At 36.9% G+C, this 18,791-nt stretch overlaps 1 protein-coding gene across 2 annotated transcripts; it reads right to left on the reverse strand.

Annotated features, from left to right (window-relative positions):
• On the reverse strand, positions 1-4,655 carry LOC112783048 (chaperone protein dnaJ A6, chloroplastic). Of its 2 annotated transcripts, none has more exons than XM_025825782.3 (8): positions 4,293-4,655; positions 3,662-3,889; positions 2,701-2,839; positions 2,519-2,576; positions 1,721-1,763; positions 1,320-1,368; positions 1,156-1,236; positions 1-1,068 (listed from the first exon to the last, which is right to left on the reverse strand). In XM_025825782.3, the coding sequence occupies exons 2-8, from the start codon at positions 3,766-3,768 to the stop codon at positions 211-213; spliced, it is 1,335 nt and encodes a 444-aa protein (XP_025681567.1). In that variant the 5' UTR covers positions 3,769-3,889; positions 4,293-4,655; the 3' UTR covers positions 1-210. The 2 variants fall into 2 exon arrangements, with proteins under 2 accessions (XP_025681567.1, XP_025681568.1); XM_025825783.3 differs by having other exon boundaries at positions 4,264-4,525.
• Positions 4,656-18,791: the final 14,136 nt, after the last annotated feature.

The following is an 18,791-nucleotide window of genomic DNA, read 5'->3' on the forward strand; positions in this document are numbered from 1 at the left end:
TTCCAACGAAGAACAAGACTTCTAGTTTTTTCAATCCTCATATAGGCCTGTATCTATAAGGAGCAACAACCTATTCCTACCATGTTCTGTTCTCCTCAAGTGTCATGGTAAAAAATAGAAGAATCCATGAATAGGAGAATTAATATTTATAGTGAGTAAAACGTTACATAGAAAAAGAAAAACAAAAAACATGTTTTGACCCAAAAAAATTTATCTCCTAGTACCACTAGCAGCAGCTTTAGTCTTTCCTTTGCTCAAATCAGCAAGTTCCTCGATAAGTTTTCTCTCATCACTACTCAGTCTCTTGGGGATTTCGACTTGCACGCGAACCAATTGATCACCTCTCATGTTACTCTTATTCAGCAGCGGAACACCTTTCCGAGCCATAACGAGCGTTGTGCCGGGTTGAGTCCCAGCCGGGACTTTTAAATCCACCATGCCATCTACAGTAGGAACCTTGATTGTAGTCCCCAAGATAGCATCAATATAAGACACCTTGGAGGTGTACAGAATGTTGGTGTCATCTCGTTTGAGGACAGGATCTGGGATAACTTCGATAACTACAAAGAGGTCACCAGGTGCACCGCCACGTCTTCCAGCATTGCCTTCATTCCGGACTCTTAAACGGCTACCAGAATCCACACCAGGGGGAACCTTAAGACTTATCCGTTTTGTTTTCCTCACACGACCATCCCCAGAACATGTGCTGCATGGTGTTGATGTTTCTCCGGTTCCATTGCAGGAAGAGCAGGTCATAGACTGCTGAAAGATGCCTAGAGGGGTCCTGGTTGATGAGACAACGCGACCTTGACCGCCACAAGTGCTACATCTGGATGACTTGGTCCCCGGTTTAGCCCCTGAACCATTGCAAGTGCCACAGCTATCTAACCGCCTAATCTCTATCTCCTTTTCTACTCCAAAAACTGCTTCTTTGAAGTTCAAAACAAGACTGTAATATTCGTCTTCGCCGTCAATTGCTCCATTCCAAGCACCTCTTGAACCCATGCCACCCATGCCACCCATGCCCTCAAAAAGCGTTTCAAATATATCAAAAGGACTGCTGAAATCCTGAAATCACAGAGATAAATTCCTTTCTGAGAATTGAGAAACATGCATGTGATGATAAATACTTCATCATTGTCAAAGGTTACCTACCCCCATGCCCATTCCTGAACCTTTAAGCCCGGCCTCTCCATATTGATCATATATCGATCGTTTCTCATCATCTGATAAGACCTGAAAAATAGTTAAAATTTAGACCACTATTTACTACTAAACATGAATAAATGCCAGTAACACTAGAAAATCTATAGCTTTACCTCATATGCATTGCTAATGTCCTTAAATTTCTGTTCTGCACCAGGATCTCTGCAGCATAAAGTGAATACAAAAGTGTTCAGCTATAAGCAAAATTTATGGCATGACTCTGATCGACAAAAGAAACCAACACAACTAGCAAAACTGGCATGTGATGGGGTTCTTGATCAAAAGATTTATCCAATAAGCAGTTGAGGTATTATACAAAATACCTGTTCTTTCTTTAACTAAGGACAATCTACAAGCATTATAGCATAGGACATTCAAATTTCATTGTCCAGAGCAACATTAAAATAAGAATATCAATTTAAAAAAAAAAAAAATAGCAGATGGAACAAAGCAATTAAGCAGAGGGAGAATGTAAGAAAGTAGATGGTGATTAAAACAGATGGCAAAAACTCACTTGTTCACATCTGGATGATAATTCCGGGCAAGCTTCCGATAAGCTGAAACATAAAAAGTATAGCAATTTGATATTGCAATCACACAAGAAGCAATAAACAAACAAAATGTGCACAATAAAACATAACATACACACTTGATAATTTATCAATCACAATCATCTCGCACTAGCCCTTATAACTGAACTGATGGTTTGCAATCTTGCCAAATAAAATTAAACTTTCTTGGAGAAGACAAAATCCTACGTTAATGAAAACCTTTCAACAAAGTAGCTCTCAAGTCTTAGCAACAAGCTTATGTAATACATCACTAACAAATCCTTCACAGTTGACTGATATGACTACTCTTTTTCCGTTCCGAGGTATTGGCAGACTCCTTTGATAGTTTTAAGTTCTAGTGTACATTTGGCTGAGGGTAAAAAATGGGGCAGTAGGTTCTACAGGTGAGCTCCATGTGTAATTTTAGTCATGGAACTCATCCATGAAAATGTTCACCTCATTTTAACCCCAACCAAACATACCTTTAGATTTCCTGTTCATTTCTAGTACTTGTATACTTCACGTGTATTTTAGGTGCACCTTTTTGAGTTATACAATAGGGAATAAGAATTTACTATTTAATAGATTCAGTGTTGTAATTGCTTTCGCTTTATATCGACACCATTGCCACCTTAAGAAAGTGGCTATCGATAAAAATAAGTTAAAAGATACAATTAGGTAATAAAACAAGAAATTTGAGCATATCAGTTGAAAATGGTGGAAGTTCAATCATATTAGACAGCGGAAGCATTGAATAATACCACTCTTAATTTCAGATTTACTAGCATTTCTTGACACGCCAAGGACAGAATAGTAATCCTGCATATTGTAATGTTAAAAGGGAACAAATTAGCGTGAGAGGACTAATTTGGTAAGGCACAACTGTATTAGAAAAACCTAAAAGGCAGTGTTGCTTAGAAATGCACAAGTAATTCAAACTTACTGTTTCTGCTCTAACTATCAACCTTGAACCCCTTCGGTGATATGTCTGAGATGAACTCATGTTAAATAGCGCACGTGAGGAATCCCGGGAGAAAAAGCTTGAAGCTGGGGCCGCTATAAAGCTCACCCTGCTTGTAACACTGTAAGAAGTAATACACAAATACACAAGTTAATTGGAGTACACTCTACAACACAATGAACTATGCTCAAAGAAAGTGTATCTATTAAACAAGGACGAAGCTAGCCCATTGGGAGCCATTTAATATTAAGAGTTAGTAGTAATTATAAAAGAAATGAGTAATTATTTCATCTCTAATGGAAAAAAATACAAAGGACAACATCGTCTCTCAAGATTTGGAAGTTGACAAATTAGTCAATCATCATTCAGAAAAGGGTGACAGATAAGTCATTCCATACGTATACATGAGAGGACTAATATGTCCGCCTTTTTAAATGATTAGAGACAAACTTGTTTGGTAAAAGGATTGTGTGGAATGAATTTGTCACTTTTAAATCTTAAATGACTATTTTGTCTCTCGTATTTTAATCAAAGACAATATTGGGGGGTTTACTCTCAAAAAATTTACAAGTTATGTCAAAATTTGGCAACCACCACTGTCACTCCTTCCACAAAGATCCACCACTGCTATAAGTAAGACATTGCAATATATTACGATTTAATATCAGGAGGGTAAAAACAGCACCTAGCTCTGAGAATCTGTGACAATACACAAATAATAAAACTACTATGCACGACAATTACAGTAACGAAATTACATCTTCTCCAAAGCTTATTGTTATATCACATGGATACTATGATAAGGAAAACATGTTAGAAGTTATTTAGCACTTTTCAATTCAAGAGCATCATCATGATTAACAAGGAATAGTGGCAGAACACCTCAAACCAATTGTTAATTGTATTCCATATAACAAATATATCTAAACAAAGGAGGACTCACTTGTGGCTGGATGATGTAGTCTTGCTCACCATGCTGGATCTTGCGAAAACCTGAGGACGAATTCCCCATTGAGTTGCAAATGTACTACCAAAATGTGTAATTGCCATCCAATATAATTTTCACTATTTCAGCAAGCCAACACACTGATAATAATCGGTATAAGAATACTTAACCAAGCTCTTCAACAACAACAACCACCACCACCAATCCTTAGCGAAATTCTTCAATCTGCAAAAAGTAAAAATGAAAATTTCATTGACAATTATCAATTATGCCATAAATGATATGAGAAAGTCTGAAAAACCTACAAGCAATTGCAGTAGCAAAGCAAATTTCACCCACAAAAATCCAAAAAATAAATAAATAAGAATCCAAGGTTTTACAAACAGAATAAAAGTGACGAGATATATAACAACATATACTGTAAACAAAACTTCAAATTTCGCATGAGCAAATAATACTAATAATAATAAAAGGAATACGAAAGTTGCAATTAGTGAACTATATAGATAAGCAACGTAATTTCTAACAGAAAAGAGGGTACTTCAATTTATTTAACAACAAAAACGAAGAAATGAACAAATAAGAAGAACAAAACTAACTACGTAGTTCCCAATACACAAGGACGAACCAGGTGGCTGAGTCTTGGTTTAAGCGTAGCTCGCTACTACGGTGTGGCGCGTGATGTTATCACTAGAGAGAAGATAGTGTTGTGGCGCGTGGAAGGTTGAAGGATGAGGAGGGTATAGCGTAGTAACTAGTAATGCTGCGTGTGTGTATTTGTGATGGGAGTTGGAAACGGAACTCTCCAATTACCGCACACCAAAGCAAGCAAGGAATGAAGGAACCGGGTGGTGGAGTTTTGTTTCGGTTTTTATTACTTGAAACTGCTTAACTTATTATTGTTTAGTTAATTCTAGAACCCTAACGCCTTCTCTTCTTGCTGCAAATCAACTACACATTTTCGGCCACTTGAATTTTAGGAATTTTCCATAAATAAAATATGGATTTAACTAAATACTTAAACAGTAGCTTTATTGCGGTTGTTAAGATAATACTTTTTTAAGTTTTTTTATTAGTGTTCGAAGAACAATTTATTAAAAGATTTAGAAAATATTTAAATTATTTAATTTTTAAAACAAATAAAGCTTACGTTAATACTCAAAATTTAGGAGCCACCAAAAAGATCTTAACTTCTGGAATCAGGAGTGGTGGCATGCTATCTGAATATTATTATACTTTTTTTTTTTCCTTTCTAAAATATTAATGATTGTTTAGGAATTTAAATGCATTTAATATTAATTTAGTAGAATAAAAATTATTTTGACTCTAAAAAATTAGAATTTTCACAAATAAACCTACAAAAGATGAAAATAATAAAATAATCCTTTAAAGATATGTTTCATTTGATAAACAGAATCAAACGTGTAATCAATTTACTTATATATTTATATCCATTTGGTTTATTTTGTCAAATAAAATATATTTTTTGTATAATTGTCAGAATCGAACCAATGATTAAATCAGTTAAACTATTGGGTTATTAGATTTAGAGATGGCAACGGAATAGGATTGGAACGGAGAATACATTCCCCGTCCCGACTTCAATCCCTGCCGTGAGGAATATTACCCCAAATCCATTCTCCGTAGATCCCATTCCCCATCTTTCTATATAGATTATTTATATGAAAGTTTTAATAAAAAAATTAAAAAAATAATAAAAATTAGAAAACATTGTTACAACATATAAGGATACAATCACGCAGCGGTGAAAAAGGAAAAGGACGCTGCAATAATAGATAATGAGGCGGTGAGGGTAACGACACGATGAACACTGAACAAGAGTGGTAATGGGTATAATTGTGACGCTATGGGAGATTGGAATTTGTGAGTTCTAGCTTTCTGGAGTGACTGGGGAGTAGGACGGCGCAGTGTTAGTGTTATGGAGAGAAGGAAAGACACTTTTGAAATCAGTGTATATATATATATATGTGTGTGTGTGTGTATGGTACGTGAAACGACTAAAAAATTTATATTAAAAATAAATTATTAAGAGTATTTAAGTAAATTTAATAATTCAGGGATTAGCGGAGACGGGGCGGGGATCCCTGCTCGGGTCTCCGCCTCGGAAATTCTTCATTTTTGGGTCCCCATTTGAAGCGTTTTCCGCGAGAATTCTCGCACTTTGGGGAGTTTTGCCATCCGTAATTAAGTTATTATTTCAACCGATAAATCACGGGTTGAACCGGTTGATCCGAACCCACATAAATAAAAAATATAAAATAGTCAAAAACTCAAAATTAAAATTTAAAATACATATCTTTAATAATATTTTAAGAATAATCAAATCATTTTAAAACAATAAGAACAAAAATAATAAATATTTTATTATTTTTATTCTATCATAAGTATTTTTATTTTGTTTTTATATTAAAATAATTATTATTTTTAAATTTTAATAATTTTTTAGTTAGTGTATATCTATTATACGATTATATACTACAAGTATTTATTGAAAAAATAATACTAATAGATATTATATTATAAAAAAATAAGTGAGTTTATAATTATTATTAAATAAAATAGAATTAATTTAAGAATGAGTGAATTTATATTAATTATTATTTTTTTAATTCTAATAATTTATTAACTAGTTTATATCTATTATATACTTTAAATATTAAATACCATAGTCATAGAAAGAGAAAATATGTTATGATTAATAAAAAATATTTTATTTATTGTATCAATTGTATATTATTAAAAAATATGATTAATTTAAAAAAGAATCACTACAAACTAAAATTAAATTAAATAAATATAAACCAAATTAATTGAAATTGTTATAAATATAAAGCAAAGTTCCGTGTCTCATTTATTGCACGATACACATCATTCTAAAATTCTTTCCTTATTGTTAGTCTCACACGCGGTATATAAATAAAAAGAGAATCCTTTATAAAGCTTATATAATTTAAGAGAAAAATCCAAAACAGCTCTTGACAATAACTTTGAAAGACAATAAATTTTTTGATAAAAAAAAATTTAATCTGGTTTTTGACAATTACTTCGAAAGGATAACGAGGTTCATGTGCCAAACAAAAGTCGATGTTTTTTTTTTTTGACACAGGAGCTAATCAATCCCAAAAGAAAAAGATTAGGGGCTAGATTGGGTGTTTTTTTTTAGGGGCCTCGTTGTCCTTTCGAGATAATTATCAAGGGACGGGTGGGATATTCACTCTATATTTAACCAAGTCTAGCGTGCGTCTAAGGTGCATCTTCTTTCGCTGGTCTACCGTAGACAAATGCGATTTTTGTGCGCTGACTCATGAACCGGCAGTTTTTAACGTGATCCGTCAGTTTTCAACGAGTTTGATCGGTTTAATTTTTATACGGTTCAAATAATGAATCGAACCGACTAGATTTTCACAGTTCAGTCCGATTTTAACAACTATGATTTTTTGTAATTATTTTGGTTATTTATATTTTTTGTCTATTTTGTTGAAGTCATAATTACAAAATGGCTATTTGTTTAATTTAGTAATTGTTAATATAAAATATTAAGTATCATGAATATAAATCAATTTGACAAGAACAAATTGTATAGTAAAAGAATTGTAAACCCTAAATTAAGTTCTCGACAAAATTATCTTCTCAATCTCAATCCAAAGAGCACACATTGGGCTGAGGTGCACAATGTTAAACACAGTCCAAATTTTTCACTGTTATTTTATAATTCAGACTCAATCCTAAATTATTAATCTTCTCGCCCTACCCAAGGGATTTCTTAGGTTTTAAAAGAGAGTAGTGTCCCATCCGTCCTACATCGTGTATAAAATCACCCTGTGCTACACAACATCGGTATCGTCCTATTCTATTAAATCACAACACAATATCAGACCTAAAAAATAGCCAAATAACCTCAAACAATGATAAAAGACAAGAAGAAGAAGAACCCCTGATAGTGTATGATGATGAGAATGTTGAGGAAGGGATACAAGGATGCACAAACAGTCTAGTAAAAAATTACACTTAGATAAAAACATCAACACAGCATGGGTACAATCAACAATTTACAACATATGAAAAAAAACTCAAAACGTTTTAGAGTAGTCAAGCTAAAACTAAAGATCTACCCGTTATTCTTCCAAGAGGAGAGAAGGACATGAAGAAGGTAATCAAAGAAAATCTTTGGTCCTTTAGGAACTCATGACTACTAGTGAAAAGATGGGATAAAAGTGAAGATCCAATAGATAAAGGGTTGGACGAAGCAGAAATCAAGATTCAGCTTAGGAACCTCCAAAAGCACCACAAGACCACAAAGCTTAGAAGAAAAATCGCACCTATTACGGATGAAGTAAAGAAGTGCGAAATCTTCGAGAGCAGTAAAGATCAGACCAAATTCATAAAGGCCATGGTAACACTAGAAACCAACGAGCCTCGTCTTAAGGGTGTGATGCAGTATTTTTACAACCACACTTACTTACTGGCAAGTACACCGGGTCGTACCAAGTAATACCTTACGTGAGTAAGGGTCGATCCCACGAGGATTGATGGATTAAGCAACAATAGCGTTTGATAGGCTTAGTTAGACAAACAAAAATTGGTGTTGAGATGCAATATAAAAGACATTAAACAATATCAAAAATATTGAAGAAGGGCAAGTAATTGAGATGGGAATAATATATGGAGAAGACAGTTAAGGCTTCAGAGTTGTCTATTTTCCTGATTGACTTTTCTTATTAACTATTTTAATCATGCAAGATTTAATTCATGGCAAACTATTTGTGACTAGACCCTAATTCCTTAGACCTTCCTAGTCTCCTCTAAAATTCCTCAATTGCCAATTCCTTGGTCAATTGATTCCAATTAGAGGGTGATGATTAAATTCCAGTTTATATGCCACAAGAATCCTAATTATCCAAAAATAAGGGGATTATATGTCACGTATCCCGTTAAATACAAACAATTAGAAATTTAGGATAATATGTTTTCAAGCTATTGTTCAAGTAAAGAGCTTTTCCAAGTTTTATAAGAACTCAAATAGAACATGGGTCATACTTCCGTTCCACCCAAATTCATAAAATAAAGAACGAAAACAATTATTGAAATATAAATCAAAACATGAATTAAAATAGAAAAATAATATTATCAATCCATACAAGAGACAGAGCTCCTAACCTTAACAATGGAGGATTAGTTGCTCATGGAATATGAAATGTAAATTTGTATAAAATAATGTTGTGGAACCTCCCTCCTGGAACCACCCTATTGGGATTCCTTTTATAACTAATCCTAATAATCAAATATCTAAAAATTAAAATTAAAATAATATCTTTTCCTAAAATAAGATTTGAATTTAAATTTGAATTAATTAACAAGTCTTCAGCTGATGGGTGGGACCACTTGATTTTTCCATTCTGCAGCTTCTAATCTGTGATTTCTGGGCTAAGAACTGGGTCAAAACAGCCCAGAAATCGCCCCCAGCGTTTTTCTACATTTTCTGCACGTGGCGCATGTGACGCGTCTGCGTCGTCCATGCGTTCACGTCATTTGTGCAGATTCCAGTCCACGCGATCGCGTCAGGCACGCGATCGCGTCATTGCGATTTCCTCCATTTCACACGGTCGCGTGAGCCATGCGTCCGCGTCGGTATTCGCTGGTCATCTCCTTGGCTTCTTCTCTTTCTCTGCAGAAACTCCATCAAATTCTGCCAAATGCTACCTAAAATAAATAAAATTGCACAAAACTCAAAATAGCATCCATAGTGGCTAAAATATAATAAATTCTTAATTAAATTCAACAAATTAGATACAAATTCACTAGGAAAAGATAGACAAGATGCTCACGCATCACAACACCAAACTTAAACTGTTGCTTGTCCTCAAGCAACCAAAACTAATATAAGCTTAGGATGTGAATTTGCATGAGAATGAGAGTTCAATTAAGCCCATGTCTTCTCTTATAGTGGGGTTTACAACTGCAATCCTGAACAGTTTTGGCATCTTACTTCATCCTTTGAAGTTCAGAATGATTGGCATCCATAGGAACTCAGAATTCAGATAGTGTTATTGACTCTCCTAGTTCAGTATGTTGATTCTTGAACACAACTACTTTATGAGTCTTGGTTGTGACCCTAAGCATTTTGTTTTCCAGTATTACCACCGGATACATAAATGCCACAGACACATAACTGAGTGAACCTTTTCAGATTGTGACTCAGCTTTGCTAGAGTCCCCAGTTAGAGGTGCCCAGAGCTCTTAAGCACACTCTTTTTGCTTTGGATCACGACTTTAACCGCTCAGTCTCAAGCTTTTCACTTGACACCTTCATGCCACAAGCACATGGTTAGGGACAGCTTGATTTAGCCGCTTAGGCCAGGATTTTATTCCCTTGGGCCCTCCTATCCATTAATGCTCAAAGTCTTGGATCCTTTTTACCCTTTGCCTTTTATGTTAAAGGGTTATTGGCTTTTTCTGCTTGCTTCTTTTTTTTATATTTTTTTCGCAAGCTTTGTGTTTTTCACTGTTTTTTCTTGCTTCAAGAATCAATTTTATGATTTTTCAGATTATCAATAACATTTCTCTTTGTCATCATTCTTTCAAGAGCCAACAATTTTAACATTCATAAACTTCACTATAAAAAAATATGCACTGTTCATGTCATGCATTCAGAATCACAGAAAATACCACCACATTTAAGTAAATAAGACTATTATTCAATATAGACCCACTTTCTCATGCAATATATCACTCCTATATTTTTTTTTTTTTTGGATTTAAGCTCAGTGAATAATACATGAGACATCTTTTCAGAATTAAAGCAATAGAAAAACTAAACTAGTCCTAGGATTCTAACTAATAAAGGATCATGCAACAAACAAAGCAAAATAACAGGAAACCGGAACATAACATAGAAAAAGAGGGGAGGAATAAAAAATGAAAGGAACTCAACCACCTTAATTATCCTAGCGGTTGCTTTATTCTTCAGGTTGTGTTCCTTCGCGAAGATGATTCGCCTCCCTTTTGTACTAGAAAACCTGTAAGCGCAGCGTCAACACCAAACTTAAGGGTTTGCTTGTCCTCAAGCAAAGAAGAACTGAAAATAGAAAAGACAAATATTAAAATGAAAGAAAAAAAATAAAAGGATAAGAGAATAAGAGAGAAGTAGGATTGGGAGAGAGAGAAAGAAAACTGGGCGGCGCAAGCGACGTGGCCGCGTGAGGCACGCGGTCGCGCGTATTGCTCTTATACGGATTGACGCGATCGCGTCGGTCACGCGGTCGCGTGACTCAGTTTGTGCTTCTGGCGCGAGTGCAGCCTCGCGCCAGCACAACTCTCTGTTCAAATTGATATAATTGCCAAAATTGGGGTGACGCGATCGCATGGGGCATGCGATCGCGCGGGTGGGCAGTTAATGGAGTACGACGCGGCCGTGTGGGGCATGCGGTCGCGTGAAGAGAATTGCGCGTCCAGCGCCAGTCCAACACCACTCTAGCACAACTTTCAGCTGTGCACCCGTTTTACGTCGAAAATCAGGGCACGCGGCCTCGTGGGTCATGCGGTCGCGTGGGAGGCCATTACGCCCATACGACGCGGACGCGTCGGCGACGCGGTCGCATGGGACGAATTGTGCCATTGGCACGCCTCCAGCCACGCTCCAGCGTGACTCTCTGTTCGTTTTTATTTTTCTCTTCTCCCCTTGCGACGCGGACGCGTCGCTGATGCGGTTGCGTCGCGTAGCATTATTATTTTTTTATTTTTTTTTCTAGCTTGAGGTGGTCGGTTCCTGGAAGAACATAGCTGCATGATCAGAGAATTAGTAAGAACTCAATAAAAACAAAATAACTAAGAAAAACTACTACGAAAAATGGTGAAGGATACGAAATTATCGGGTTGCTTCCCGACAAGCGCTTCTTTAACGTCACTAGCTTGACGGTCAGTTCTGCTAGTTCAGCAGATGAGTGGACCTCTGGCGGTCAATCTCGCCTCCAAGATAGTGCTTCAACCTCTGGCCATTCACTGTAAATTTTCTGTCAGAATTTTCTTCCTGTATTTCCACATGACCATATGGCGAGGCTCTGGTAACCACAAACGGTCCTGACCACCGAGATTTCAGCTTCCCGGGAAAGAGATTGAGCCTTGAATTATACAGAAGCACTCTTTGTCCTGGCTCAAAGACTCTGATGGCAATCTTCTTATCATGCAGTAGCTTGGTTCTCTCCTTATAGAGCTTGGCATTCTCATAGGCTGAATATCTGAATTCATCAAGCTCATTCAACTGAAGCATCCGCTTAATTCCTGCAGCTTCTGAATCAAGATTCAGGTACCTGATTGCCCAATAAGCCTTGTGCTCCAGCTCCATTGGCAAATGACAGGCTTTGTCATAGACCAACTAATATGGGGACATGCCAATTGGAGTCTTGTATGCTGTCCGGTATGCCCAGAGAGCATCATCAAGCTTCCTAGACCAGTCCTTTCTTGAAACACTGACGGTCTTCTCCAGAATCCTCTTAAGCTCCCTGTTGGAAACTTCAACCTGTCCACTTGTCTGAGGGTGATAGGGGGTTGCCACCTTATGACGGACTCCATATCTATGCAGAAGAGAGTCCAACTGTCTGTTACAGAAGTGACTTCCTCCATCACTAATGAGTGTCCTTGGGACGCCAAACCGGCTAAAGATATACCTCTGAAGAAAGCTCATTACCACCTTGGCATCATTGGTGGGTAGAGCTACAGCTTCCACCCACTTGGACACATAATCAACTGCCACTAGAATATAGTTGTTTGAATGTGAGGGTGGAAAAGGTCCCATGAAATCAATACCCCACACATCAAACAACTCAACCTCAAGAATCCCCTGTTGTGGCATTTCCTGGTTGGTAGGGAGATTCGTTGCTTTTTCACATCTGTCACAGTGCTTTACAAATACTCTTGAGTCTCTGAAGAGAGTCGGCCAGTAAAACCCGCTCTGTAGGACTTTTGTAGCTGTCCTTTCACCACCAAAGTGGCCTCCATACTCAGAACCATGACAGTGCCAAAGAATCTGCTGTTTTTCTTCATCTGGGACACACCTCCAGATAATTCCATCTGAATACCTTTTAAAAAGGTATGGTTCCTCCCAAATGTAGTACTTTGCATCAGTCAATAGCTTCTTCACTTGTTGCCTACTGTACTCCCTTGGAATAAAATTCATGGTCTTATAATTTGCAATGTCTGCAAACCATGGAGCCTGCTGAATGAGGAACAATTGCTCATCCGGAAATATCTCAGCTACAGTTGTGGGTGATTGCACTCCTGCTTTAGGCTCAATTCTGGAGAGATGGTCAGCTACTTGATTTTCTGACCCTTTTCTGTCTTTTATTTCAATATCAAACTCCTGAAGGAGCAACACCCATCTGATTAATCTTGGTTTAGAATCCTGCTTGGTTAGAAGGTACTTCAAAGCAGCATGGTCAGTATAAACAATAACCTTAGAACCAAGTAAATAGGACCTAAACTTATCAACAGCATACACAACAGCTAATAATTCTTTTTCTGTAGTTGTATAATTCTTTTGAGCATCATTTAACACACGACTGGCATAATAAATGACATGTACAAGCTTACCATGCCTCTGTCCTAAGACAGCTCCTATAGCAAAATCACTAGCATCACACATTAATTCAAATGGTAAATCCCAGTCAGGGGGAGCTATAATGGGAGCAGAAGTAAGGTTTGCTTTCAGAGTTTCAAAAGCATGCAGACAATCAGAATCAAAGACAAAAGGAACATCAACAACCAACAGGTTGCTCAATGGTTTAGCAATTTTAGAAAAATTCTTTATAAATCTTCTATAAAATCCTGCATGACCCAAGAAACTTCTAATTGCCTTAACATTAGTTGGTGGTGGTAATTTTTCAATTACCTCCACCTTTGCTCTGTCAACCTCAATTCCCTTACTTGAAATCCGGTGTCCAAGAACAATGCCTTCTGTAACCATAAAATGGCATTTTTCCCAATTTAAAACAAGGTTTGATTCTTGACACCGTTTCAAGACAAGAAATAAATGTTTAAGGCATGATGCAAAAGAATTACCAAAAACAGAAAAGTCATCCATAAATATTTCAATAAACTTTTCAACCATATCAGAAAAAATTGAAAGCATACACCTCTGAAAAGTTGCTGGAGCATTGCAAAGACCAAATGGCATTCTCCTGTAAGTAAATACTCCAAAGGGGCATGTGAATGCTGTCTTCTCTTGATCTTGAGGGTCCACTGCAATTTGATTATATCCAGAATATCCATCTAAAAAATAATAAAAAGCATGACCAGCTAACCTCTCAAGCATCTGATCAATGAAGGGGAGGGGAAAATGATCCTTCCTTGTAGCAGTGTTGAGCCTCCTGTAATCTATGCACATTCTCCATCTTGTGACTGTTCTTGTAGGAATAAGCTCATTCTTTTCATTCTTGATCATTGTCCTCCCTCCTTTCTTGGGAACTACCTGCACAGGACTTACCCAAGGGCTGTCAGAAATAGGGTAAATAATACCTGCTTTCCATAATTTCATTACCTCTTTTTGGACCACCTCTTTCATAGTTGGATTGAGTCTTCTTTGTGGTTGCACAACTGGTTTAGTATCATTTTCAAGAAGGATCTTGTGCATACACCTGGTTGGACTAATCCCCTTCAAGTCACTAATGGTCCACCCAAGAGCTGTTTTATGGCTCCTGAGCACTGAAATAAGCGCCTCCTCTTCTTCAGGCTTCAGAGAAGAGCTAATAATCACTGGATATGAATCATTTTCACCCAAAAACACATATTTTAGAGAAGGGGGTAAGGGTTTAAGCTCAAGCTTGGGAGCTACCTCCTCCTTAATTGGCGTGTTCATCAGCTCCTTTTGGGGTGGTGAATCAGCAACTTCAACTAATTCACACTCAGAAATAGGATCTAGAACATCATCAAGTACCTCAGTTTCCAGTACTTCTTGAACAAGTGGTTCAATAACATCTATTTTCATACACCCCTCAGAATCATTGGGGTGTTTGAGGGCTTCAAAAACATTTAGGACCACCTGTTCTTCATTAACCCTCAGGGTTAATTCACCCTTTTGCACATCAATCAGAGCTCTACCTGTAGCTAAAAAGGGTCTACCAAGTATAATAGATGATTTTACCTCCTCTTCCATGTCTAATATAACAAAATCAACAGGGAAGATAAATGGTCCTACTTTCACAAGTAAATCTTCAACAACACCCACAGGTAATTTGATAGAAAGATCAGCAAGTTGAAGAGAAATACGAGTGGGTTTTACCTCCTCAATTTGAAGCTTTTTCATCACTGAAAGTGGCATGAGGTTAATGCTAGCTCCAAGATCACATAAAGCTCTCTGAATGCCGACTTCTCCAATGGTGCAAGGAATGACAAAGCTCCCTGGGTCTGGCATCTTCTCAGGAAGGGTGTGTTGAATAATAGCACTGCATTCCTTGGTTAACACCACGGTTTCTTGCTCCTTCCAATTCCTCTTGTGTATCAACAACTCTTTCATAAATTTAGCATAGAGAGGCATTTGCTCCAGAGCCTCTGCAAAAGGGATGTTGATCTGCAGCTTCTTGAAGACATCTAAAAATTTAGAGAATTGCTTTTCTTTGGACGCCTTTTGAAGCCTCTGAGGATATGGCATTTTTGGCTTGTATTCAGGGGCCTTTGGCAAGGTGGGATAAGTGTCAAGAGAGTCAGGAAATGGGTTGTCTGCACGTTTAAGAGGGGCGTGCTCTGCTTCTTCCTTCTTCTCCTCTGGAGCTTCTTTTTCAACTAGATCTTCATTGACCTTAGTCTCAGAACCAGCTGCCTTACCACTTCTCAATTGAATGGCCTTGCACTCTTCTCTTGGGTTCACCACTGTATCACCAGGGAATGTATTTGGAGACCTTTCAGGTAATTGCTTGCTCATTTGACCCATTTGCACCTCCAAGTTTCTAATAGAGGCTTTGGTTTCTTGCATGAAACTCATCATCATCTCCTATTTAGAATCTTCTTAGGATTTAGAATTTGTCAGCTGAGGTGGTTGTTGTTGCTGAGACTGAAATTGGCGGTTATTATAGTTGTTCTGTTGAAAATTGCCCTGAGAATTATTGTTGAAGTTCTGAGGTCTCTGAGGTTGATCTCTCCACCCAAAATTTGGGTGATTCCTCCACCCCTGATTATATGTCTTAGAATATGGATCATTGTTGGGATTTCTAGGACCACTCCCCATGTAATTGACCTGTTCAGAAGAGGGTTGAGCATAATCATAATTATCATTTTGCACAAAGTTACCTGTCATATCATAGGAGGTCTCTTGGGGTGGATTTTGAGTGTTGATAGCTGAGACTTGCATGCCACCCATCTGTTGAGTAAGTAGATTTATCTGCTGAGACATAAGCTTGTTCTGAGCAAAAAGAGCATTAACAACTTCTACTTTCAACACACCTCTCTTTTGAGCGGCCTTAGTGTTCACAGGATTCCTGTTAGATGTGTATAAATATTGGTTGCTTGCAACCAATTCAATCAGCTCAATAGTCTCCTCTGGTGTCTTCTTCTTGTGCAATGAACCGCCTGCAAAAGTGTCTAGGCTCATCTTTGACATCTCTCCTAAGCCTTCATAAAAGATATCCAGTTGGGTCCACTTGGAGAACATGTCAGGAGGGCATTGCCTAGTCAGTAGCTTGTATCTCTCTCAAGTTTCATAAAGAGTTTCACCGTCCTTCTGCTTGAAGGTCTGAACCTCCAACCTAAGCTTAGTCAGCTTCTTTGGTGGGAAAAATTTAGTGAGAAACTCTGTAACAACCTTTTCCCAAGTATTCAAACTCTCTTTTGGTTGGGAATCTAACCATAGCTTTGCTTTATCCCTCAGAGCAAATGGAAAAAGCATGAGTTTGTACACCTCTGGGTTTACTCCATTTGTCTTCACAGTATCACATATCTGCAGAAAATCAGATATGAACTGATTTGGATCTTCATGAGGAAGTCCATGATACTGGCAGTTTTGTTGCACCAGGGTGACCAATTGTGGCTTCAACTCAAAATTGTTTGCAGTTATAGGAGGCACCACAATGCTTTTTCCATAAAGATCCGCAGTAGGGGCAGAATAAGAGCCAAGCACTCTCCTCTGTTGATCATCCCCATTCGGATTTACCACATTGGCATTAGCATTATTATTTGCCATAGTGGATTCTGCAGTCTTGCAAAGTCTTGCTTGTTGTAAACGTCGCCTGAAAGTTCTTTCAGGTTCAGGATCAAAGTCTAAGAGATGTTCTTTGTCTCTATTCCTGCGCATACACAAGCAGAAAACAAGAAAAATTGGGACTTTCTACGTCAGAGTGCAGAGAAGTCCCTGTGAGGTAACCTGTGTAAAATAAAATAAAAATACTAAATAAAAAAAATTCGACAATTTAAAAGAAAAATAAACAGAAAAATTAAAATAAAATTGACTGGGTAACACCAAACTTAATTTCAGAAATTAAAAAAAAAAATTAATACTAAAATATTTTTTAAATTATTATATTTTTTTTTTGAGATAAAAATAAAATAAAACTAATAGAATAAAAAATAAAATTAAAAAAAAATAGAAAGAAACGAAAATGAAAATAAAAGAAAATAGAAATAAAAGGAAAATAAGCTTTTATTTAAAACGGGCTACAGTAGAAAAATAAAAAGCAAAAGGACGTAACAAAATAGGAGGGGGGAGGAAACAACGAAATACGGGAATAAAAAAAATAAAAATTACTAAAATAAAATTAATTAAAATTAAAACGCCTAATCTAAACAATCAAACAACTAATAGTTGTTAATCACAATCAATTTCCCGGTAACGGCGCCAAAAATTTGATGCGGTATTTTTACAACCACACTTACTTACCGGCAAGTGCACCGGGTCGTACCAAGTAATACCTTACGTGAGTAAGGGTCGATCCCACGAGAATTGATGGATTAAGCAACAATAGCGTTTGATAGGCTTAGTTAGATAAACAAAAATTGGTGTTGAGATGCAATATAAAAGACATTAAACAATATCAAAAATATTGAAGAAGGGCAAGTAATTGAGATGGGAATAATATATGGAGAAGACAGTTAAGGCTTCAGAGTCGTCTATTTTCCTGATTGACTTTTCTTATTAACTATTTTAATCATGCAAGATTTAATTCATGGCAAACTATTTGTGACTAGACCCTAATTCCTTAGACCTTCCTAGTCTCCTCTAAAATTCCTCAATTGCCAATTCCTTGGTCAATTGATTCCAATTAGAGGGTGATGATTAAATTCCAGTTTATATGCCACAAGAATTCTAATTATCCAAAAATAAGGGGATTATATGTCACGTATCCCGATAAATACAAACAATTAGAAATTCAGGATAATATGTTTTCAAGCTATTGTTCAAGTAAAGAGTTTTTCCAAGTTTTACAAGAACTCAAATAGAACATGGGTCATACTTCCGTTCCACCCAAATTCATAAAATAAAGAACGAAAATAATTATTGAAATATAAATCAAAACATGAATTAAAATAGAAAAATAATATTATCAATCCATACAAGAGACAGAGCTCCTAACCTTAACAATGGAGGATTAGTTGCTCATGGAATATGAAATGTAAATTTGTATGAAATAATATTGTGGAACCTCCCTCCTGGAACCACCCTATTGGGATTCCTTTTATAACTAATCCTAATAATCAAATATCTAAAAATTAAAATTAAAATAATATCTTTTCCTAAAATAAGATTTGAATTTAAATTTGAATTAATTAATAAGTCTTTAGCTGATGGGTGGGACCACTTGATTTGTCCATTCTGCAGCTTCTAATCTGTGATTTCTGTGCTAAGAACTGGGTCAAAACAGCCCAGAAATCGCCCCCAGCGTTTTTCTACATTTTCTGCACGTGGCGCATGTGACGCGTCCGCATCGTCCACGCGTTCACGTCATTTGTGCAGATTCCAGTCCACGCGATCGCGTCAGGCACGCGATCACGTCATTGCGATTTCCTCCATTTCGCGCGGTCGCGTGAGCCATGCGTCCACGTCGGTATTCGCTGGTCATCTCATTGGCTTCTTCTCTTTCTCTGCAGAAACTCTATCAAATTCCGCCAAATGCTACCTAAAATAAATA

This window comes from Arachis hypogaea, chromosome 20 (assembly GCF_003086295.3).
Source record: "Arachis hypogaea cultivar Tifrunner chromosome 20, arahy.Tifrunner.gnm2.J5K5, whole genome shotgun sequence".
Lineage (NCBI taxonomy): Eukaryota > Viridiplantae > Streptophyta > Magnoliopsida > Fabales > Fabaceae > Arachis > Arachis hypogaea.